The 22,455-nt window shown below is 41.4% G+C and overlaps 9 protein-coding genes across 12 annotated transcripts; all 9 read right to left on the reverse strand.

Moving 5' to 3' along the window:
- Positions 1-2: 2 nt before the first annotated feature.
- On the reverse strand, positions 3-2,257 carry LOC145710361 (E3 ubiquitin-protein ligase synoviolin-like). The gene is made up of 9 exons (XM_081788099.1): positions 2,024-2,257; positions 1,808-1,981; positions 1,671-1,765; positions 1,457-1,627; positions 1,331-1,409; positions 1,093-1,286; positions 889-1,049; positions 469-844; positions 3-425 (listed from the first exon to the last, which is right to left on the reverse strand). The coding sequence occupies exons 1-9, from the start codon at positions 2,210-2,212 to the stop codon at positions 167-169; spliced, it is 1,698 nt and encodes a 565-aa protein (XP_081644225.1). The 5' UTR covers positions 2,213-2,257; the 3' UTR covers positions 3-166.
- Positions 2,258-2,279: 22 nt separating this feature from the next.
- On the reverse strand, positions 2,280-3,371 carry LOC145710376 (leucine zipper transcription factor-like protein 1). The gene is given in 6 exon segments (XM_081788117.1): positions 2,280-2,535; positions 2,589-2,672; positions 2,714-2,812; positions 2,815-2,867; positions 2,912-3,129; positions 3,176-3,371. Coding segments are annotated over 6 exon segments (771 nt in total). The 5' UTR covers positions 3,341-3,371; the 3' UTR covers positions 2,280-2,383.
- A 1,716-nt stretch (positions 3,372-5,087) lies between these two features.
- LOC145710379 (uncharacterized) lies at positions 5,088-5,855 on the reverse strand. Its single transcript, XM_081788121.1, has 3 exons — positions 5,655-5,855; positions 5,481-5,609; positions 5,088-5,437 (listed from the first exon to the last, which is right to left on the reverse strand). Exons 1-3 carry the CDS (start codon positions 5,764-5,766, stop codon positions 5,166-5,168), a joined length of 513 nt encoding a protein of 170 aa, XP_081644247.1. The 5' UTR covers positions 5,767-5,855; the 3' UTR covers positions 5,088-5,165.
- Positions 5,856-6,933: 1,078 nt separating this feature from the next.
- Positions 6,934-12,237, reverse strand: LOC145710365 (uncharacterized). Of its 3 annotated transcripts, none has more exons than XM_081788103.1 (11): positions 11,841-12,237; positions 11,335-11,485; positions 10,912-10,972; positions 10,402-10,472; positions 10,048-10,156; positions 9,420-9,547; positions 9,085-9,373; positions 8,882-9,016; positions 8,769-8,837; positions 8,594-8,701; positions 6,965-8,549 (listed from the first exon to the last, which is right to left on the reverse strand). In XM_081788103.1, the coding sequence occupies exons 2-11, from the start codon at positions 11,451-11,453 to the stop codon at positions 8,247-8,249; spliced, it is 1,392 nt and encodes a 463-aa protein (XP_081644229.1). In that variant the 5' UTR covers positions 11,454-11,485; positions 11,841-12,237; the 3' UTR covers positions 6,965-8,246. The 3 variants fall into 3 exon arrangements, with proteins under 3 accessions (XP_081644232.1, XP_081644229.1, XP_081644231.1); XM_081788105.1 differs by having other exon boundaries at positions 6,967-8,549; positions 8,882-9,013; positions 11,841-12,236; XM_081788106.1 differs by lacking the exons at positions 10,048-10,156; positions 10,402-10,472; positions 10,912-10,972; positions 11,335-11,485; positions 11,841-12,237 and adding an exon at positions 9,624-9,899 and having other exon boundaries at positions 6,934-8,549.
- A 1,140-nt stretch (positions 12,238-13,377) lies between these two features.
- On the reverse strand, positions 13,378-14,522 carry LOC145710380 (uncharacterized). The gene is made up of 4 exons (XM_081788122.1): positions 14,405-14,522; positions 13,867-13,958; positions 13,735-13,820; positions 13,378-13,689 (listed from the first exon to the last, which is right to left on the reverse strand). The coding sequence occupies exons 1-4, from the start codon at positions 14,456-14,458 to the stop codon at positions 13,541-13,543; spliced, it is 381 nt and encodes a 126-aa protein (XP_081644248.1). The 5' UTR covers positions 14,459-14,522; the 3' UTR covers positions 13,378-13,540.
- A 35-nt stretch (positions 14,523-14,557) lies between these two features.
- On the reverse strand, positions 14,558-16,530 carry LOC145710368 (heterogeneous nuclear ribonucleoprotein M-like). The gene is made up of 8 exons (XM_081788109.1): positions 16,524-16,530; positions 16,367-16,463; positions 16,111-16,325; positions 15,788-15,987; positions 15,579-15,693; positions 15,213-15,532; positions 14,997-15,170; positions 14,558-14,791 (listed from the first exon to the last, which is right to left on the reverse strand). Coding segments are annotated over exons 1-8 (1,125 nt in total). The 5' UTR covers positions 16,527-16,530; the 3' UTR covers positions 14,558-14,790.
- Positions 16,531-17,288: 758 nt separating this feature from the next.
- LOC145710377 (intraflagellar transport protein 27 homolog) lies at positions 17,289-19,613 on the reverse strand. Of its 2 annotated transcripts, none has more exons than XM_081788119.1 (3): positions 19,396-19,613; positions 17,568-17,770; positions 17,289-17,528 (listed from the first exon to the last, which is right to left on the reverse strand). In XM_081788119.1, exons 1-3 carry the CDS (start codon positions 19,610-19,612, stop codon positions 17,409-17,411), a joined length of 540 nt encoding a protein of 179 aa, XP_081644245.1. In that variant the 5' UTR covers position 19,613; the 3' UTR covers positions 17,289-17,408. The 2 variants fall into 2 exon arrangements, with proteins under 2 accessions (XP_081644245.1, XP_081644244.1); XM_081788118.1 differs by having other exon boundaries at positions 19,348-19,613.
- Positions 19,614-19,638: 25 nt separating this feature from the next.
- Positions 19,639-20,167, reverse strand: LOC145710384 (small ribosomal subunit protein eS21-like). Its single transcript, XM_081788126.1, has 2 exons — positions 20,053-20,167; positions 19,639-19,856 (listed from the first exon to the last, which is right to left on the reverse strand). Exons 1-2 carry the CDS (start codon positions 20,131-20,133, stop codon positions 19,695-19,697), a joined length of 243 nt encoding a protein of 80 aa, XP_081644252.1. The 5' UTR covers positions 20,134-20,167; the 3' UTR covers positions 19,639-19,694.
- Positions 20,168-20,177: 10 nt separating this feature from the next.
- Positions 20,178-22,455, reverse strand: LOC145710373 (putative RNA-binding protein Luc7-like 1). Its single transcript, XM_081788113.1, has 9 exons — positions 22,383-22,455; positions 22,197-22,301; positions 22,051-22,152; positions 21,532-21,627; positions 21,377-21,487; positions 21,250-21,334; positions 20,755-20,781; positions 20,519-20,711; positions 20,178-20,476 (listed from the first exon to the last, which is right to left on the reverse strand). Exons 1-9 carry the CDS (start codon positions 22,443-22,445, stop codon positions 20,341-20,343), a joined length of 918 nt encoding a protein of 305 aa, XP_081644239.1. The 5' UTR covers positions 22,446-22,455; the 3' UTR covers positions 20,178-20,340.

Here is a 22,455-nt window from a genome sequence, read left to right on the forward strand (position 1 = left end):
AATATTTTTGCGATTTTTTATTGAAAAATGTATTCCAGCTTCTACTGACTTGATTGCACAACGATAACTGATAGGAGTCAGTCGGATACTTTTGTAGTAAGGCCTTTTTGAAGTAACAGGCGATTTGTTAACTTTTCCAAAATTAAATCTAGTCCAAGTCGAGACCCTAAAGCGCTTCTAGCCGCCGTCTTCGTAGTTCGTTTGCATTTTCTGGCTCGTCCTCTTCGCTATTTTCCACGTCTCCCTCTAGTTGGGGTTCTTCTTCCTCAGATGAATCAGTTCCATCCTTCGTAGCACTAGGGATAGTCTCAACCCTCTCACTCTCTTTGGATTGAGAAGATGGGATATTTGTGGCAGGGTTTGCTGGCCCGTCGAAATACTGATCCATTTTGAAAACGGCGGCGTCGAGCAGGAGTCGGATTTCCCTGAAATTTTGAATTGATAAAAGAAAAAATGACTTTCTCTTACCTGAGATGCTTTACTCGAGCTTCCACGCCGGCCCGTTCGACCGATTCCATTAGACGAAGTTCGTCTTCGGTTAATTTTTCGAAGTTTGTTGGAGGGAATGGCGGTGGTGGAGGTCGCGGATGACGCTCCAGATTATTGATTAGATTTTGAACTTGAAGTACATCGTTGCTATTATTTAAATATCCGAGAGCCGCGTCTCCGAAGATGAGCGGTGCCACAGGATTCCTTCTTGTACTTGAAGTGTTTCTCTGACTAGCGTTTTCTTCATTTTGGCTCGCTCTGGGCGCTCTTTCGTTTTGTTGAGCAGCACCACGTCTCCCTTCAGCAGCGTTTTGAGCATTTCCTAGGAGGTTATTCTGCAGCTCTTCTAAGGCAGCTAGAAGCACTTTCTTGAAAATACGAATGTAGTTCGATTGTTACCTCGTTGTCTAGCTAATTGGTCGGGCTCACGAGCTTCTCTCGCGGCAGGCGTTCTAGCCCTCAACACGTCAAGTCGACAAGTAGGGCAAGTTTGCTGACGCTGAAACCATGAACGAAGACAAGCTGCGTGAAATATGTGACCACAGGGAAGTTTCTTCGAACTTAAAGACCTTTTACCGGCGATTATTTATATGGGCACGCTACCTTGTGCCAGCCACCATTTCTTCTCGGCAAATAATACATGTGCTATCATTTGCCAGCTCTTCCTCTGTAGCATTCGCATAGAGATGAAGTTGATTGATTGCACGGCGTGAAAGAACAATGTCTGACAGTGCTTTTCGGAAAGTGCGAATCGCCAGATACATAGGTCGAAGGGCGAAGATTGGGAGTGTGTGGATCTTCATTCAAAGTTTGTCAATTTTGTCAAGCTCTACCCGCTTACCTTGAACATGATACAGATGAAAGTCGCGTACAAAAGAAGGCGGGAGAAACTGACAATCAAGTCCAAATATAGCATGTACCTGGCAAAGGACAAATAATGTGTTCTTAGATATTATAGTTGACTTACATTGACTTATTTTCCCAGGGATCCTCGCTGCGTAAGTCGATCGAATGAAGAATGAATTTGAAAAAGGCAGAGAAAGCGATGGTAAGAAGGATGGCGTATTCAAAGCCGAAAACGAGTTGGACGGTAGCACCTTTTGTCATGGTTCGTTCATAAGCATACCAAACTCCAAAGCTAGAAATAAGCTCGGAACGGTTTTTATTCGAAGACGAATTACCTGTCAGCGAGAGAGAGAATAGCAAGAAGAGATGTGATTCTTATTTTAAAGAGCCATGTTATCACTGGAGATCGCTCCATGTAGTCTACTCGATCCTTGATTTATTATATAAGAGAGAGAAGAAGTTAATTCTTTACCTCGCAGAGCCAGTGGAGACCTTTTAGCAAGAAGAAAATCGTGAAAGCAGCGACGAAACCAGGAGAAAGGTCGTCACGGAACATTGTGAATGCAAGGCACGTATCAATGATCGCGTACCATGTGCGTTCCATCAAGTTCTCCGCTTCGGCAGGTCTTAGAGTTCCGAAAAACACCTGAATCAAACGTAAGTTCGATCATTTGATGCATTGATTCACCTTTCCGACGAGTTTGGCGAAAAGAAAAACAAGAACGAATGCTTGTATGTAAAGAATGAGCATGGACTGATTGCTGCGGGTAAGGTGGACAACTGTTGGATAAAATTGCTTCTTCTGCATCCACGCATTAGTAACGACCGCGGTCGTCATTGCCAAGGAGCCAAGGACGGCAATACCAGTTCTCAGCATTTTTCTCGATTTCTCTTCTATTTCAACGTCAAGGTCGTATCTAAAAAAGAAAAAGGATTCAATCAAATAGCTACGAAAGTGACATTAATTGTATAAAAATATAACAGCTAGACAGTAAGAAACTAGAGTTGATAATCTGAAGAAATGAATATTGCGAGAGTTCACTGAACTTCACTCTTTGAGGTAATCGTCTTCGTTGTCGGGCACTTTCGCGCGGAGCTCCTTGATCTGGACGTTCTTCTTGTCCAGCAAGACTTTCATGTTTTTGTAGACTGATGTTTCTCTAAATTTCGCGTCGAGTTCTTTTTCTTTGGCGAGTAAATCTGAATTGTTTGATTTGATTATTTTGTATTTTGAATTGTCTGGGTGCACTAACCATTCTTTACGACCAACAGCTCGTTTTTCATTTTCTCCAAGTCACCGCTATCTGCGTTTTTCACCGAATTCAGCGAGCTCTGCGCTGCAAAAAGGTAAAAATTAATTGGGATCCGGTGGTCGTACCTTTCGTCTTCTCGGAAATAGTGGAAGAGAGACGCTCTTCTAAATTTGCGTTTTTCTCTTTGAGATTTTGATTCTCGAGGCTCATTCTGTCGATCTCTTTTGCAGCAGCTCGATGGGCCCGTCGCCCTGGATTGGGGTCAACTTCGATGGAGAGCTGAAAGAGAGTATTATGGTTGGAAGCGAGGACGAAAGACGTACGTTTTTGTTCCACTCTCGTTTTGCTCGAACTCGCGGATGAGACTCAGTAGCTCCAGGTTTTCGACCTGTTTTACATCGCAGGAGAGTTTGAGTTTCCATTTGTCGGCTTGCTGCATGACCTGGCGCAGCAGGAGTGCGGAGACATCGCATGAGTTGATTAACTCTGATTCTACTTCGTCGACGATGCTTCGCTGCAGTTCGTTGACCAGGTCTCGCACCTAGACAATAAAATATTCTAGAAGCAAATAAATCCCAAAAACTCACCTCGTCCTGGGTGAAAGTGTCTTCTTCCATCACTCGTGTATCCACAAAATCTTGAAAAGCGAGCTCGATTCCGATAACCTTCTCTTTCCGCTTGTATCTCGAGTAACGGAGGAGCTCGAGAATTTGATACTTATGATGCTCAGTTAGCCCAAGGGAATTCTCCATTTTTTCTCTAAAATTTTAAATTTAAAAATATATATTAATGTTATCGGGAATACAGTATGGTGGTTAAAATAAACGCGGTCAGTATTTCGGATCCCTCTTGAAAAGGCAACGAAAGCTGACGTCACGCTCCAGGCACTGCTGCGTCATCGTAGAACCAAACTAACCTCGCTTCTCCGATTTAATATTCTGACTATGCGTAAAGTCTCGAAAAAATATATTTATTGAATATGAGATATATCTTTTCGGGTTGACTTCGTTAATAGATCATATGATTTTGTATCGAACGTTTTCGTTTATTGGATAAACTTCATCAGGATATTTTATGTTGAGAGAGCAGTGTGAAATTGCTAACAGTTAGCTTACAGTTAGCTAACAGTTAGCAATTTCACACTGCTCTCTCAACATAAAATATCCTGATGAAGTTTATCCAATAAACGAAAACGTTCGATACAAAATCATATGATGAATATGAGATATTAAGAATATTGTTTCTTTTAGTTTTTCAAATCATTTACAATCAAAAAAAAATATAACTCTTTTGTGAAAACGGTTTATATTATTTTTGGCTGAGTTTAAATGAAATAAAAAATCGCAGAATTTTCTTCTTTGGTGATTAAATCATACAAAGATCTTTGATAAAAATCTTCCCGAGTTCTTCGTCGTCGTTTGAGGAGTTCTGATTGAGAACTTCTGAGGCTTCTGAGCATAAAGATTTGTGGGATCAGCGAACTGCGTACAATAAATAACACTCTAGTTACTTTGAGCTGGGACTTTATTGTTAAGTACAAATATGGAAATGGTGAATGCACGGAAGTTACATAATAAAGTGGTGATCGAATAAGTACAGTCTGTCGAGTCCCACAGATTTTAAGATATGAATCATATCATACCGCGGTTGGCATTTCTGACTGACTAATTTTATTTTTCTAGATAGGTTACAAGGGCCTAGTTAGCACAAACGCCCTATGTTTTAGCGCTGCGAAATGTGCTAATGAAATGTGCTTTAGTCAGTCAGAAATGCCAACCGCGGTATAATTGTAGAGGGATGAAGAGATTCTTTCCCTTTTAGCGCGTTCCGAGGAGCTATTGGTTCGAAGCGAATGAAAAGGGAAAAGAGGCCTCTGACGTACGATTCTTCTTCCTTCAGGCATTCTGTCAAAAAGTTTGGAAAAGAAGGGGGTGTCCAAGTTCGAAGCGACTCTGAATGGTGCGTCAACGCTTTGACCCAGAGTTTGTAAAATAGAACACTTCAATGTGCTTCAGAATAAAGTGCACTTTTTGCGGCGCACGTGAAGTAGGAATTCCGAGCCATTTTTTAATACAACTAAGCTTCAAAATGAAGCACTAACTGCATATTTTTAAAGCGCAGGGGGAAGTGTGTTATTTTATCGACTCTGGTTTGACCGGTATATACAACCCTCGAGAACATCACGGCCTTTTCAAACAAATCAAAGAAGAGGAAAGAAAACTTTGCTGTGTTGAATATGTTTACGTGCGACGGAACCGTGAATTTGGAAATCAAAAAGTAAATCAACTTGGTAATCGACCAATTTTCAATTCTATTTATATCCTGTTTAGCCCAGGATGCTGCCAAACAACATCGAAATATGAACAACTAGAAGTCTTCTCCATAAGCAACAGAACTCTATTGTTAGCTCCTTTCTTTCACATCTTATTTCGACATGAAAATTCTTCACTGCACTAGTTATCTTTTCCTATTTCTCCTTGATTTCAAATTGACAATAAATTTCAAATTCGAGCTTGATGATTTATTAGAGACGGTCGCGACTAATTGTGAGTGAACTTTTAAAACAGAAGAAATGGACTAGTAGCCACTAGGACCGCCGTTTTCGTGTCCGTACTTGATGAGACGTTCCCGTTCGGCCATTTTATCCAGCTGGAAGGCCATTTGCGCAATGACAAGGTTCATGCAGCAGAAAGCAGCGCAGAAGTCCTTGCACCAGTGTCCTTTGTACCCGTAGGTTGTGCGGAACTCGTTGCGAACGAGGTAGACCATACACTGATTGCAGCAGTTTGGCATTGCGCAGCAGCCACAAGAAACTGCCCCCGCCGCAAAAGCTGAGAAAGGCGTGTATCCTTAGTTAGGACTGTTAAAAACTAATTAAGTTCTTCTGCAAACCTATTCGTGTGAGGATATCAGCGATACCCAGGGACGGGCAACAACAGGCAATACAGAAATCTGTTGGTCGATTGCCGCAAGTCCAGCAAGGACCAGTGCCGAGAACACCCTTGTCCCACTCTCGCTTGCCTAAATATTATAATATCTACTAGTATTCCGGAAGAAATCGCTCACCATGAATGTGATTGTGGATTTGCTTCCCAGTGTTAATCTGCATGACTAGTGGAGTCACTTGAGGTTGTTGAAGCACGGTTCCAGGTGAAGGTTGAACTGGAGTAGAGTTCATATCCGTAAAAATTTGGAGTCGTGGAAGTGAGAAAATTCAAATTTGTGCTATCTCTACTCGGTGAAATGACACGTCTGAAAACGCTCTCCGATTTTAATCTAGGTTCTGTTTTTTCGAATTCGCTTGCCTGAGGTGACTCCGCCCGAGATCCAAGGAATGATACTGATGACGAAGAACTCTTCTTTGATTTCTGCGTCTTTGATCATAGGAAGTACGAAAAAAGTGTCTTTGTATAACGTACCCCACCCCCTAGCTCGCTCGCATTTTGTGAACATTTTTCCCTTACTCGCTAAGTTAAACTCCAACAAGATCCCCCTTGGTCGCTCGCTTTTTGTTACCATGTACCGTTGGTCGCTTTCCTTCTTTTGCATTCTACGCCCCCTTGTTCGCTCTCCTTGGTTTCGACGGCGCACCTTTGCTCGCCCGCCTCTCTCCGTCATTTATCCGTTGTTCGCTCTTGAAGCCCCGCGAGAACGCTTTATAACGCGTAGCTCATTTTTGTTTTCATTTTTAAAAGGCATTTTAACTTTGATTTTCATGATTTTTTCCAAGCAAACTTATCTTTTATTTTTTTATGCTCTCTTACGTCCATTTTGTCAAATTTTCATATCTTCTTCATAAGAAGAAAATTTGGACACTCCATTTCGAGTAAACATAAGTACTCGAAATACTTGGATTGAAACTTTGAGACTGTTTTTATTAAAAATCTCATGCCTAGGTTTCAGTGGATTGAGCGGTTAGTGTATCCCTATTTTTCACCTTTAACCTTACCCCGCCAAATCGTCATTTTATCCTTACCCGCCAAAAACACCTCAGGAGGTGCATCGGCCCTTCAAAGGGGTTATCAATTGATATAATTTATATCATACAAATATGACATAAAATCACATATTGATACAGAAATATATTTATTACATTTTCGACCTCTGTGTCTTAGGAGGTGTACCCTGGCGGGGTAAGGTTAAAATTCATATCTTTCGAGTCAGGTGAGATTATTTGTTTTTGAAACAAGAAATGAAATTCTCACGTCGTCATTTTGTATAAGGGACAAATACTGTTCAAAGAAATTCCAGAAATCCACTCTAATTTTTGAAAACTGCAGGGGTACACTACCCGCTCAATCCACAGTACATAGAACGCTAGAGTGAAATAAAATAGATAAGTCGGGGAGATTTCCGCGGCGTTTAAAAAAATATTCATGAAAATGAAAAATATAGTTCCCTTTGAAAAGCTTGAGTCGAAAGTACAGTAAGAGCTATAAGAGCGACCCAAGCCGAGCTAGGCTTTGGCGGTCTCGCGGCGAACAAGGGATAAATAGGTGAGGAGGAGCGAACAAGGGCGCGCGAGGTAAAAAGAAGGATGGCGACTAATGGAGCGCGCTGAAACAAGAATGAGAGCGAGCAAGGGGACTTTGATAAAATTTAACTAAGCGAGCAAGGGGAAAATGTTCACAAAATGTGAGCGAGCTAGGGGGTGGGGTACGTTATATTAGGTGTTACTGAAAAGCCGGGTAATTTATTCAAAAATCTAGCAAACATCTTGCTGATGCGATTTAATTAAAGGGTATCGAATTTGAATACCGGTATTCTGTAAACATTATTGCCGCGATTATTCTACCACTTTAGTTGATACTTATAGCAAATTTATTGGCCATATAATATGGCTGACAATTGAATTAATAAATTAAAAGATATTTTTCTTTGCTTTTTATTAGTATTGGTAACCGTCAAAAAAAAAGAAAAATAAATATTATTTGGGAAGAAAGGCTTATTCTGAAAGAAGGAAACGATGTTTGTGAAGAGATGAACATGAAATAGAAAAGTGGAAGGGAACTCGAAGAAGTAGAAATAGCATGGGCGTAGGGATCTGGCGGCCTTAGAACTAGAATCGGGTTTGATGAACTTTTGGAGATTGGACGATCACATAAGAGAAACGGAAATTGTAATTTCAGATGAGGTTAGATACAGTATTATGTTGTCTTTGTTGTTTTATGTTATCGTTTACAGGACTCACTGTGTTGGCAGGTTGTGGTGGAGAAGCGATTATGAACAGAACGGAACGGATATGCTGAGGAGAAGGGAGAAACAGCGAAGATAAATTTATAGATAATATGAATATCCGAAGGCGTTTGCCTCCAAAAAGGGGGCATTGAACTCTGTTGTGTCTTAATAAATAGATCCATAAAGTGCATGAATGTTGAAAAACACTTTTGGCAGGGACTTTATACAAAGGGTAAAACTTAGATAGCTGTTTGGTGCAAGGAGTTTTCTGCTCTAGAGGCGCTGTCTTGCTCATAAGTGGAAGTGAGCAATGCTGTTGTTATCAGTTAAGAGGATCCTACAACATTCAGCATTAAAGTCATGGTAGAAAAACTGTACAATGATCAGGCATAGCTTCTCCGACATTATCATTGCAACTCCTTTTGCCGTCAAAAATGATATGATAAGTAGAAAAGCTATATCCAAATCAACCGAATAAACTTAGTCAGTAAAGGCTTGACAGGCTTTTTTCCAGCGACACTGGGAGCACCATTTGTGTCTGTTCTCCACACCGTATATTTTGCGACATTTTTTTCCATCACCCGGACGCTTTGTAACGCCTCTATCGCCGATCCTCTGCGCGACGCCAGTGCTTCGGAATTGCGGCGGAGGAGCAATCGTCTCGGCACCGCGGCTAGGCAACGACATAGATGTCTGAGCAGAGCTTGTCGGGGAGGCGGGACCCGTCGAAAAGGCGAACTGGTTTGGAGAGAGGTGATACTGATTTACTTGTTGCTGGATGAACTGAAAACATGTTAACGATACAGACACAGACAGATGATTTTTACCCTTGCTTGTGAGTCGATCGAAATTGATGGTACTGTATTTGGCGACCCAATGAGTAAACCAGACGCGGTAAAGACGGGTGTCCCAACTGGAATCGGTACAGAATGAGCCTAAAATTGTTTTAAATTGTGAGTTCTGAAAAATCTACAATGGATCTACTGAAGAAATTCAACTTACGGATAAGTTTCCTTTTGGAGAATTACTGGAGATCGGGGTGCCGGAAGGTGTGCCTGTGATCCGGAGACACTTAATAATAAAATTATTCAGGTATATTTGCCATTATTGTGTACCTTAATTCCACCGATGATTTGTGGAGAAGTTCCCCAACCGGAATGGCTCGGAACGATTGGCACCGATCGGGAAAATCCAGAAATTCCGGACATACTGTCGGTTACAGTTGGACTTCTGCCACCGCTGACATGCTGCTAAAACCACATGAGCATAGGATCGAGTTTATCTTATATTTTTTTGATAAGTTATCCGCAATGGTTACCTTCGGAGAGTGTGCCTGATCGATCTCCATATCGTCGCAGGCATTATCAATTTCAGCTAGAGGATCGTCGTCGATTCGCTCGACATCGATGTCACTATCAATGTCACTATCATCCATGTGAGGATTCGCTGGAGCCTCATAGCTTGAGCTCGAGGCTGACAGCGAGCTCGACGGATTCTCACAAATCACGGAATTACGGTCGCGCGAGAGCTGGGCTAGCTTTTTCTCCCGCTCATTGACTTCGTAGTTTCTCTCCCGCTCCATGTCTTCGAAATCAATAATGTCGGTTCTAAAGCGACAGAGATACTCTCAAATTCGTAATATCTTCTCTTTACCTTAGACTCACGAGTGTGCGAGCAACGTCGAACTCGTCCTTTGATCTATGCTCGGACGATGCTGTCGATGCAAAACTAGACGGGCGTCTGCGTGCTGCGTCTGACTGAGTTCGATTTCGAATGCCCATCTAAATGAAGTGTTATACTCTTGGAATATTTCTAATGACAAGTGTTATCAAAAAATGAGTGGGGAAATTTTCTTACGAATGAGTTATCAAGGCTCTGCCAACGCTCCCTGATCGGAATGCCATAAGACAATTTCCATGAGTCTTCCTCAAAGACCGGTGTCGTGCGCATCATAATGAAAGATTAAAACTTTTATTAATTCTCTTATGGAACCAGATCAATTAATACTTCTGTAATGTTAAACTAGATATTCTATTATCATTTCCGTGCTTTTTATAAATGTGAGGAGTGGTGGCGCTTTCGGTATTAATCTGCTACATAAAGAGGGCGCCAGCAGTTTAAAATGTCCGATGAATTCTATGCCGCGATCGGAAGCTATAGTAGGTCTGTTAGACGGCACCTTTTCTATCATAAACACATTTAGGATCAATTTATTATTAAACTAGCTGAAGACATAGATGAGAACCCCAGTGTCTATCATTAGACTTTCGAAATCGCTTACCGTATCTTTCAGCAGCCTGATCTGATCTCTTTCCACTGTGATTTGTCGACCTTCAATGGCGACAACGTAGGCTCCTGTATCAATTGTATTGCGGATAATTCCGATTATCTCCTGTCTAGAGATTTCTCCTTTGCTATATCGTTTGATAATGTTTTATCATTTAGCTATCTTAGTTCGAGCATAACTTCAGATTCAGCCCACTGTTATTCGCGATTAAATAATTAATAATCATTAAAGGATTTAACTAGAGTAACGCAACTTTCCCTACATCCGTTTTTAGAAGTAATATCAAGAATCTACATTTGCTTCGTGAGTCTAATGAATATAAGAAAGGCTTTAATTGAGAAAATCCTTTCCTTTTCATCAACCGTCAGAAAAACATTTTGATCTGGTTGAAGTCGTACATCCTTGACGTCGGTTAAATTCTAAAAAAAGTTAGTCGTCTCCCTTCTCGATGCGGAACTCTCGATTTTTTTCTCAATGTGGGCGCTTGTTTGTCACATGATTTCGCAAGTTCATTTCTTGTTTATAAGTGTTGAGACACAATTTCGTTAAATTAGTCTGGAGAACGAACTTCTAAATGAGTAATCGGGTATTTTTGAGGTCTCGTCTCTTAGAAAACTTGGTGAAACACTGGCCGACCTTGGAACGCCATTAGTACAGGTGGCCAGACAAAAAAGACCTAGAGATCACCAAGAGAGGAAAGTTAAACGAGTGTTCATTCTTGAAAATTCCACATCACCAAAGATGGGCACTAGTATAGTTGTCTGCTGATACTCATTATTTGGCCTAAACAACCGTGGCATTTCTGACCCTTTACTGAGCCTGGGAAATCTATGTTAAATTCGTGATTACAATTCTTACCTTCCCAACAAGCTGCGTCTTTTTGAAATACTGCTCGACCGATGTACCGTCGAATCTCACCCTGAAAACAACGATAAGGACTTCTGAGAGAAAGTGTCCGTCTCACACACAGACTTATCGAGCTCTGACGCCAATTATTGTCTGTTATTGAGTTTGGCTTCTCTGGGAGGATCGTTCCTCTACGGAGTAACTTCAATCCACAGTCGCCAATTTTACTCGACAAACTTTTCAACCAAAACAATTTTGCTGACAGCGTTAAAAAAGTAAAGACACCACCATCAGCAAAATGTTCCCCAGTAGATTGTCTATTTTATCAATATTTGGCGAATAATGTGCGATATTTAATAATTCGAATTTCTTAAAAAAATCCCATATATTCACCGACATTTGCCGGTAGAGGAATAATAATCAATTATTTCATACCTGATAAGTTCGCCATCGGCCTCGTCTGGCACTATGCCTGTAATCGTGGCAGGATGAAAGATTCCATCGGAGGGTGCGGCGACGGCGCAACCGACGAAATCGGTGAGCTCCCTTCGCATTCTCGATCAAATAAAGCTCGTTGCCATCGCGGCTAAAAAATACCCCTAAGATGATCATTTTTTGATGGGTCATAGAAGTCTTCAGACCTGAAGGCTTACTATTTTTTAACAACGAAAAAACCGAATAGGTAAACATAAAAATTATTGTATAACTTTCCCTTCCCAAATAATTTTCCTTTCATTGTTGAATGAATCATACTCGGAGCAAGGTCATATTCTGAGCCTCAAGTGTATCTAACCTGTCTTACCGGCACGAGCAAATACATTTAAGTTGGGTTTAATTTTCTAACCGGAAAAAAAAAGTAATAATATGTTAGAAAGCAATCAGCGATCGTAAGTAAACAAATCATTTCATGTCGCCGTGAAAATATTTACCAAGCAACTTACTGTAAACTGTATGTATCTAGGAAGATTCTTTTCCACTCTCTAAATTGGTTTTACTCTCTTCTAGTGTTTTCCTCGTTGTTTTTGAGTTCGATTGACAGGAATTTTCGAGAAGTTTGTTGTTTCCTCGTCGACTGACTTCCGCTTTCTTAGGGTTGTCTTCTGATGGCGGAGGTGCTGCTAGTTGCACCAGACTGAGTTTTGGAGTAGATGCTTTGATTAGCTATTTACTCAGAATGTTGCTCGGGGCTACAGCGCTCTACACACTTCTTTCAAGTAGTGAACTTGAGTTGGGTTCGCTGGCTGATCAGAGCAGAGCGCGGGCGGCTCTTCTTCTTTTCAAAGAGTAAAACGATCCTCTCGAAAAAATGGTGATTTTTTGGCTCTGGCTCCTTTGGCCAGATACTAACTTCATGTGATGCACGTGGCTGGCTCGAACACGTGACCACACCGGTTTGAAAACAAAGTAGCCGCGGACGAGTAGCCGGCCCGTCGATACGTCCTCCACTGTCCCGAGGGATGACGGACAGCCGAGGGGGCCAATCGTCAGAAAGAGCCTACGCGTTGACGCCGAAAACAGCAACTCCGTCGATAATTTTGGCAGAGGCACGTATTTTTTAGGAAAAGAAACTCAGATGACCTCTCAACTGTCGCGTTGGTGGGTGCTTGGCAATGACCTTCAGCTACTGACCAGCGCCAGAAACAAGAGACAAATCTGATCGAGCCCTCAGAGCATCCAAATGAGCATCAAATATCTAGATGTCCTCCTCGGAGCGTTTTCTCGCCGCCGAAGGCCGGTAAAGGACATTTACTAGACGAGGTCTTGACAAAAGCCTTGTCAAAGATTGTGCTTCCTCTGCAGAATACAAAAGAACAAAGAAACTACTCAAAAACAGGGTCAATAGAGTAGCGCTTTTCAGAATTCCGTCGCAATTAATCATTGACCGTGCCGTCGGCAGGGCCGCCCGGCAACCATTCCAGAAGTTCAGCAAATACCGAGCACTCCTCCGATATTGCCTCGTAAAATGTGACGAATCATCATTTATTTTGTCTTCAATTCTATGCTTATTTGTATAAGACCATTACGGTGAAATAAGAAAACAAATGTCGAAATTCGATTGAGCTCGATTGTAAGCGTATCTAAAAGTACACTCAGCCCATCTCTTGAGCAAGAATGTGCGCAAAACTGACGAAAGGCAATAAGGAAGAGACTAATTTAAGTCCTTTTATTACGAAGCCGGCCTTCCGACAGTAGAATCTTATCCGTAATTACTTCGGCATTCATTGAATATTCAAACGATATTCTCGAGGAGGCTCCTGAATAAGCTTAAAACTACTCGATTGGAACTGTGGCCCTGAATTTTATGAATACCGACTGACAAACAAAACACTTTGTCGCTTCGACAACCCGGCGCCGTGTTTTCGAAATGGTGTTTTTTACGCTATAGTTAATGCGTAATAACTAATAATAAGGATACTCTTGATGAAGGACTACTGGAACGTACAGCTTACGAACCTGAAAGCTCTACGTTCCGATTGCTACCGGGGGTTTTTTATTACTTGATCTTGTTTTCGGAGAAAAGAGTCAGTAACCAACTCCAATAAATAATTTGGTTTCCAGAACGTTAATCTAGGGAGGAGACATAAGGACAGAGCGGTTGAAAGACAATTTCGTTCTTATTTAATTGACAAGGGTTGTCTATTTACTCATCGTCTTCCTCTTCGGCGGCTCGGACTCGGTGAAGCTCTCGGATCTTGGCGTTGAGGACGGCGTCGCAGTACATGAGACCTTCAGGCTCGGAGAGAGTCATCTCAATTCGTCGCTCGTGGGCAGCGGTGGTTCGTCGGATAACTGGAAATTAACTGGATAATAATTATTGGATAGTAGAGAACTTACATCCGAATTCCCAGTAGGCGAAGTGAACGGTGAAAAGAGCGAGCATTCCCCACCAGATCATGCTCATTCGGCTTCCCATATCATACCTGGAAGATTCCGGTAGATTAATTAACTCTCTATTTGTTCACTTACTGTTGGGACCAGATTGGGGGAACAGCGAGGTGTCCCTTAGCGGTAGATCGCTGGAAGGAACCTTCTACGACCTCGACAACCTTGGGAGCTTGCTGAAAATTTTAATTAAACTAATGCTGAATCATTTTGTATATCTTCGGTTATCTTAAATTTAGATTCTATATTATAGTCTATAATTTATAGACTCTATAATATAGAATACTGACAATATATTGTTTTTATCAATGTTTTTAAGGCTGAAGAATAGCATCACACAATAGCATCAAAGAGCTTTAGCATCTACAAATTAAGATTTCATGATGTCTAAACAGTATACTAGAAAGTGTATAGTCTAACCTGTGTAGAGGTAAGGCTTCGTTATTATAGTTAATTGTCGTGCGATTATTTTTAAAGGGCTTTTGATGTAAATAATATATGCATATGATATGTGTTCACAGAGATTCATAAAAATCATGTGAATCAATTTCTCACAACTCATAAACTAACTCATTAAAATATTTTCATGGTCAAAAATAAGAAAGATCGCGCCTCGTCTTACCTGAACGGCTCCGGTTCGGGAGAAAACTCGGGCGGCGAGGCTTCGTCGGAGCATTCTGAACAAAAATCAACGATTACTACGGAAGAATGATTATTATTTGATGTTTTTTCTTTTTTAATAATAAATTCTCTTTTGTTTAATGAAGAAGGTGACTCAGGTTACTCGCGCGGCGCCCTGAAATGACTCAACGCTTTGTGAGATCATCTACTAAGATTGTAATGAAAAAATCGCCGTTCGAGTTACCAGAGCAAAATTTGAGATCAAATGAAAGGATGGCAGTAAGATAAAAACCGACAATATGAACTAAGAAGCAGAATTTGTTGAAGAAGCCTGCTTCAAGCAGGTTGAATGACGGGAGAACGGGCCGAAAACAGTCGCGTTGGCAATCTAAAATAAATGATTCTAGAGAAAGCTTCTCGGTCGATGATGACACCCTTAGCAGAAGTAGTGACTCTGGTTAAGTTTGAAGTGATTCAGCATGACAAATTAAAGATGGTACAATTGTGCAACCAGCAACGAGAATCAAAATCTTTGATTTTCAAGTGATGTGAGAATCAATTAAAGCGATGCAATGCAAGCGACATGATCTTACCATATTGAAATGTGTCTCATGGCAGGCAAAACGGTTATCGGACGGCCGTGCATAAGTGTGCCAGTTATTCGGTCAACAGAGGCTTGAGCATCTCGCGCTTCAAAATAAGTAACTTCACATTTCGCATCAGATAGCTGCACTCTGTCTACACCGCCGACGCGCTCAAATAAGTCCCTATAGTTTCAATGAGTCAAAAGCAGATATCTACCCCAGTACCGTATTTCCTGTGTAGTAACAGTTATATCCAAGTTTCTAATTTCAACACGAGTAAAGGGCTCTCCGTATCCTGGTCGTGCAAGACTCGGGTCGTTCGGATCGTAAGGAGGCATCACCGGATGAGCTGGCGGCGGTCTCGTCACAGGAGGAGGAGGTGCGAAATTTCTTGGCGGATAAGTGTTTGAAAATCCGTATTTATCTTCCTCAAAGCTATCTTGCTCCATCACTTTACGCTTGTCGCCATCGATTTTTACCATTAATTTTCGGCCACATAGTTCTTGTTGGTTCAACAGAAGCACAGCTCGGATAGCGTCTTCTTTCTTGAAACAAAAGTCAGTGTGCTTCCTCTGAAGATGAGCATCTTACCGAGGAAAATGTAATAACAGCGAGGCCCGGTTTGGGAATGTCTACGTCTATCACCGATCCGGCGAGGGAAAAGACGTCTTTCAGTTCTGGAATCGTAACGTCAAACAAGATATTACTATAAAAGTCTTATAAGTTATAAGTTATAACGTTACTGTTATTTTACTAATTAGTGATCACTCCCGGGGTTTCACAAGAATGCCTGAACTTACTGGACAAAAATAGAATTCGAAATAGGTCCTTCTCCGAGACGCTGTATTGTATCGTCATCAACATCGAAGCCCGGTATGGCTTCTAGTATTGGAATTCCATTTAAGGTAGCCGGCGCTCCAGGTCGCCGGTCACCTGATCCGCCCAGATACCCGCTTCCAGATTGAAATTGTTTCTGTGGAAGGTTTGTCATAGAAAGACCCTATAAGAATCTGTCAATATTCAACCGTCGGACTAAACTGATATCATTTAGTCACTACTTTTGGGATTCCTATGAAAAGGAATACTCCCAAAATGACAAAAGTAGAGGCATAAGGCTCCTTACCGCGAGTTGCATACATTCACGAAGTTCGACCTCATCGCTGTCGCGAAATATTTTTATGTCTCGCCCTTCAAAGGGCTTCCGGTGCATCTGACGAATACATGTTTCCATATCGCCGTGATTGGAAAACTCAGCGTAGCCGAACCCAGCACTGCGCCCATCAGCAAGCTCAACGACGTTGACGAACTTAACATCACCAACAACTTCTTTGATCTTATCTGAGAGAGAGCTTGAAACGTGCACTGAGAAAGAAGGTTACCTTTGAGGGTCTTCCACTTCACGCTGAAAGGAAGATTCTTTATAATAACTTGAAATTTTCTACGTTCGCGTGAAGGTGAAAATCGATCCATGACTTTCTTAACCGAAAAACTTAAGCGAAATGGAAAATTTTCGCTTTTTGTACAAAGATGAATTACCATAACAATTTTTTGGCCGAAAAAAATTTTTTGAGATAATGGCATATTCTGAAAGCCCAAGTCAAAATTAGTCGATCCCCAAATTTCTAGGGCTCAATGACGTCATTATGACGTCATTTATGATTAATAAATGTCCGAAAAGGCTCCAAATTCATGAAACTTTGGAACGTTTTTTGAGACGGTTATCGTTTAAAATATATTTTTCTGCCTATAGCATGTTGTTAGGCAGGAAAAATTACGTGGGGACCCGAGGTTAATTTTTCGAACCGACCGGTTTCGAAAATTACCGGACACTAGAACCGGTTGGTAATGATGGTTTGAGCCCGGGTCCCCACGTATTTTTTCACGAGGAATCCGAATCCGCCGAGAAAATAAGGATTAAAAAACGTTTTTGGCTCTAAAAAGCGTTTCAAAGATAAAATTTTCAAATGAGCCGGATGACGTCATAATGACGTCACATGGCCCTAGAATTTGGTGATTCTGTCTAATTTTTTATGGGCTTTCAGAATATGCCATTATCTCAAAAAATTTTTCGGCCAAAAATTCTTATGGTAATTCATCCAAAGGTACATCTAAGCGGCCGGGAGTAAATCGTTTCAATATAAACATTAGTGTTGAAGAAGAATGCTATAACGTCTCGTGGGGACAGATGTCCAAATTAGCATTAGTTACTGAGAACAAGGATGACTATGGCGTTAGTCTACATGTTACGCCGCTATCTGTTACGACAAATATTCGGTTTTACTGCCACAAGGATGCCGGGTATTGACGTAAATGAGTGTCGGTTTATTTCTAGAAAAAAGAAACAGAATAATTACTGATAGTAATAGAAAAATATCGTTGGAAAGTAAAAAAATATGAAAGAAAAGCGAAAAGAAGAGGAAATCAATGAAGCTGCTCAGTTAGAATGGGCACTTGCTCGGGTGATGTCGACCAGAGTTTGTAAAGATTTGATGACATCTCCTCGAAAGCTTCCAGAACGCCAACATTTTCTCTAGCAGAAGTCTTAAAATCGTAAATGACTTAACTTAGGAAGAGTAACACCTTGAAATATTTTAAGCCGAGATTATCAGCAAGGCGTCTTGCTTCTTTATCTGTTACAACGTGGCGGTCAGGATTAATGTCATCTTTATTGCCAATGAGACAGCCGGGTACTTTGACATCTAGCGCGCGAAGCTTGCCAATCCACTTTTCGACATTATCAAATGACTTTCGATTCGTCAAATCGAAGACAACAACAACGATAGCTGAAAGTGAATTTAACGATTGCCTGTGCTAAGTGAATACGATGAAATTCCATAAGAATTTTTCGGCAAAAAATTTTTGTGAGCTATCAGTAGGGAAGTCACTAATAATTTGAGCATTTTTTCTAGCTTAGTAGGGTGGGCATATAATACAGTTTTAGAATCCTCAGAAGCTGAGGATCATTTTGACTATTGATAGTGAGGGGTCATCTCGTACCCTGAGGGCATTTTGGTACCTCCAAAAGTCCAAAATTCTGGCCAATTTCGGAAATCCGTAGTGATGACCCCCTAACCCCCGCTTTTTCGCGCACGGTTTAGATATGTTGTAGCCCAGGCTCTGAGGGTCATTTCTAGGGGTCGGAAAGTATTGATTACCCCCATTCCAGAGGCGCTAGAGACCTCTGAAGTTTGGGAAATCGACCAAAAATAGGTACTTTTTGGAAAAAGTGCATATTTTTCATCAGTTATGCTTTAAAAACGCCTGTTATCACTTATGCTTTCCTTTTTCAGAGTAGAGACATAGTTTGGTGTCATCTGAGGTCATTTGGGATCACTTATCATAATTTCAAGAATTTTTATAATTTTCACCTCAGATGACCTCGGATGACACCAAACAATGTCTCTACTCTGAAAAAGGAAAGCATAAGTGATAAAAAGCGTTATTAAAGCATAACTGATAAAAATATGTACTTTTTCCAAAAAGTACCTATTTTTGGTCGATTTCCCCAACTTCAGAGGTCTCTAGCGCCTCTGGAATGGGGGTAATCAGTACTTTCCGACCCCTAGAAATGACCCTCAGAGCCTGGGCTACAACATATCTAAGCCGCGCGCGAAAAAGCCGGGGTTAGGGGGTCAACACTACGGATTTCCGAAATTGGCCAGAATTTTGGACTTTGGAGGTACCAAAATGCCCCCAGGGTACGAGATGACCCCTCACTATCAATAGTCAAAATGATCCTCAGCTTCTGAGGATTCTAAAACTGTATTATATGCCCACCCTACTAAGCTAGAAAAAAAGCTCGATTATTAGTGACTTCCCCTAGCTATCAGCATATTCTGAAAGCCCGTATCAGAATTAGTAGAATCCTAAATTCTAGCACTTGATGACGTCACGATGACGTCATCACTGATGATTGATGGTCCAGAACCGCGGAACCTTAGGTACGCTTTTTGAAGACGTTTTTGTCGAAAAAATAATTTTTTTCTTTGCAGGAGGTTGTTCAGCATCGAAAACTACACGGGAATCCGGGTTCGAACCGGCCATAACCAGCCGGTCATTTTGGCGGTTCAATTTGTAACCGGTCGGTTCGGAAAAATTCTTCCGGATTCCCACGTAGTTTTTGATGCTGAATAACCTCCCGCAAAAAAAATTGCTTTTCAACAAAAACGTTCTCTAAAAGCGTACCTAAGTTTCTAGGATTCTTCACCTTCAATCATCAGTGATGACGTCATCGTGACGTCATCAAGTGCTAGAATTTGGGGATTCCACTAATTCTGATACGGGCTTTCAGAATATGCTGATAGCTCACAAAAATTTTTTGCCGAAAAATTCTTATGGAATTTCATCATACCCTACTCACCGATCATGTCAAAATGGGGCTCAATAAGCGGCTCGAATAGGTTCTCACCCGCCAAGTCGGTTAAAATAAGACAAATCTCGTCCTCCGTTTCAGTCAAGTCGATTATTTTCGAGGAAAGATTAACTGAGGTTGTCATCTGGTAGTTCTTGGGAAACTCAGCGCCGTCTGAGACCAGTGCTTGACATAACGCTGTTTTGCCGACTGAAGCATCTCCCACTATTCCGCATTTCACCATTAGAGTCTGGCCGTATGCATCAAAGCCCATTCTGAAACGAAGAAAATAAGAGCAAATAGCAAGGCACTCAAGCACAGGTTTAACAGCGCGAGTAGGTGTTACAGTAGTTGGTTTACTTGGCGAGTCCATTTTCCCGGGCAAGACGGTAGATAGAGTCGTCGGACTCACCCATGCGTCGGAGAGCGCCGCAAATGGCGAAGGTGGTGTTAGTTCGGAGCATCGTTCCGGTGGTGGGGTCTACGTCACAGAAGTTCAATTGGATTGAAGACTTGTCCTGGGTTTTGTTTAAAAGACTGATGGAATATCCCGGCATAAGATTAATATTGCTAGATCCTATCACCTATAAAAGCAGCAAAGATGTTCCCACCGTTATTTTGAAATACACTTAAATGTATCAAGAGGTACCCAAAATGGCTCTTTTCTAACCTAATTCCCATGCCCGGCGACTTTTTAATTTTTTAAGCAATTACCTTTGCTCCAATGAGCCTGTTTGAAGCAGTGCACTTTCGGGGGATGTACAAATCAACAACACGTCCTTCGTCGTTTTGCATTTTGAGTAAATACCGAGTCTGAAAACGGACGCCGTTGAGAGTGGTATAGAATGGGGTAATATTCAAACGAAATTGCAGGTCTGGACAGAAAACGAAGAAACACACTACACAAGAGTTGCCCTTAGAATGATCTTAAAAAAGTTGTTTGATGGTTCAATTGAAATGAAGTTGAGAAATATTTTGCAATTGCAGGCGCTCTACGCATTGTCATCTTCTGCTACGATATCGATCGGACCGGCGATGTCGTTCACGTGATCTGTCACGGGAGTAGCTTCTCCTCCTTCGCCTGTGTCGATCCGAGGATCGACTGCGTGATCGGCTCCGGCGATCACGTCTCCGCTCTCTGAAAACCGCTCAATAAAAATTATTCCATTGTGTGACAAACCGAGAACGCGACCGCGCTCTAGTATTTTCCGATGATGATTGTCTTTTGTTGTATTCCTCTTTGTGCTCTTCACAGTATGCCCCTAGGTCTGCAAGTCGCTTTCTCAGCTCGATAAATCCCAAGTGCAGCTTTCCACCAAAGTGATCAGCCAAACGCCGGTCGTTATCGTGAAGTCCAAGATAAGAGGAGCATACTGAGACAATAATAAAATTTATCCAAATTGAGTTAAAACTTACTGTCGCAAACTCGTAGTCTTTGTTGTTGCAAAAGCAGGGTGGCTATTTTGGATTTGGGGGTTAGTTGGAATTGGATTGGATCCAATCCAATAAGGTTTGGATGGAATTTGGATGGCCAGGGTACCGGATTTTGTTGGGGAAAATTGGGCAATTGGGGGAAATTTGGGGAATCGGATCCAATAAAAAATATATCCCTAAGCTATGCAAAGTAGGGTCATTTTCATGATGAAAATGAACAATTTCAGATAAAAAAATCATCGTTTGGCAGAGTTGATCCTCCTTTCTGATAAAAACTTACTGTTTCCTTTCTTTTTAAAGTACTAGAAGCCTTGGAAAAATTGGAAACCCAATTGGATCCAATTGGAATTGGGGATTATTGGGAAATTGGGTAAAATTGGATTGGATTGGATTTTGGATGGATAGCTTCGACTCAAAATTTATTGGATGGAAATTGGATGGCCAGACCCCGAAATTTTGTCCAAAATAGCCACCCTGGCAAAAGTGAAGATGGCATAGAGTTGCGGTAGTTTTGCTCTGCTTGTCTTTTTTCTTCGCGAAGGGTCTCTACATCTCGTAGAATCTGTGATACAATATAAGCAGTATTCTTTTTCGACTGACTTACTTCCTGTGACTTTCCGACTTCGCCTTCCATTCCTGCCTTTTCCGCATCAGCAAGAAGCTTGCCGATCTTTTCATTGATTTCATGGACGCCATTTGCTTTTTCTTCGATTTCCTTAACCGAATATGGTTACGCGAGGGTTACTTCAGCGGGATTACCTTAGATATATCGGCTTGTTTTTCAGCTAATTTAGTTTTCGAAAGTTCTATTCGTTCATCAGTTTCATCAATAAATTTCTTCAGAGCACGGTGGGCCTAAGAGTAATTTTGTGATTAGAATATGCGAATGAAAGGGAGAAGAAATATGTTGAAAATTGTGAAACACCACTTCTCTTTCATCTCGCACTTACAAACGAGTTGAGCGACTCACCGAATCGGTTTAACTATAGTTCTCGGTTGTAGAATGCGCGAGATAATATCTGGGATATTTAGAAGCAAAAAAAGATAACTCACGATTTTTATTTCCCACGAAATTTTGGTAGGTAGAAATGCCAAGACTGAGGCGACTGAATATCAAATCTTAGCTCGAGTTCTGTTTACTCGGATTGAGAAGCGGGCTCGTCAGCTGCTGTTTACCGCAGTAAAAGACGAGTCTGACTACTCTAAGCAGAAAGCGGCGAGAAACTTCATTTATGATAGTAGGAATTGCTTACAGTAATCAACTCTAAGCTTACTTACATCGAATTCATACATCAGCGAGTTGTTCTGTTGTCGGACTCTCTCGTAATCAGAGCGTAGAGCCAACGAATGTTCTAGTGGACAGTTGCCGATATCGGCTCTCTAAGAGCACATGTTATTACCCATTAAAAGATAGCATTAATGACCGTAGACGTCAGGACATCGTGTGGGCAGCATTTGAGGAGAAAGGGTCGGCAAACGTCGCGACCTTCAAATCGGGTAGACATAGTTGGTGTCTCCCCGTCTTCATTCTAGTTTATGTTTAACATGCCCGGAAAAGTCAGATGGAAATGAAACCCTGGCTCTGTGGAAAGATAAAAAGTTCGTCCTACCTGATCATTGCGACCCGATCCCATGAGCTCGTTGAGCATCGATCTCATATAGTCCGTAGCCATGCTGAATGGA

This window comes from Oikopleura dioica, chromosome XSR (genome assembly GCF_907165135.1).
Source record: "Oikopleura dioica chromosome XSR, OKI2018_I68_1.0, whole genome shotgun sequence".
Classification (NCBI taxonomy): Eukaryota; Metazoa; Chordata; class Appendicularia; order Copelata; family Oikopleuridae; genus Oikopleura; species Oikopleura dioica.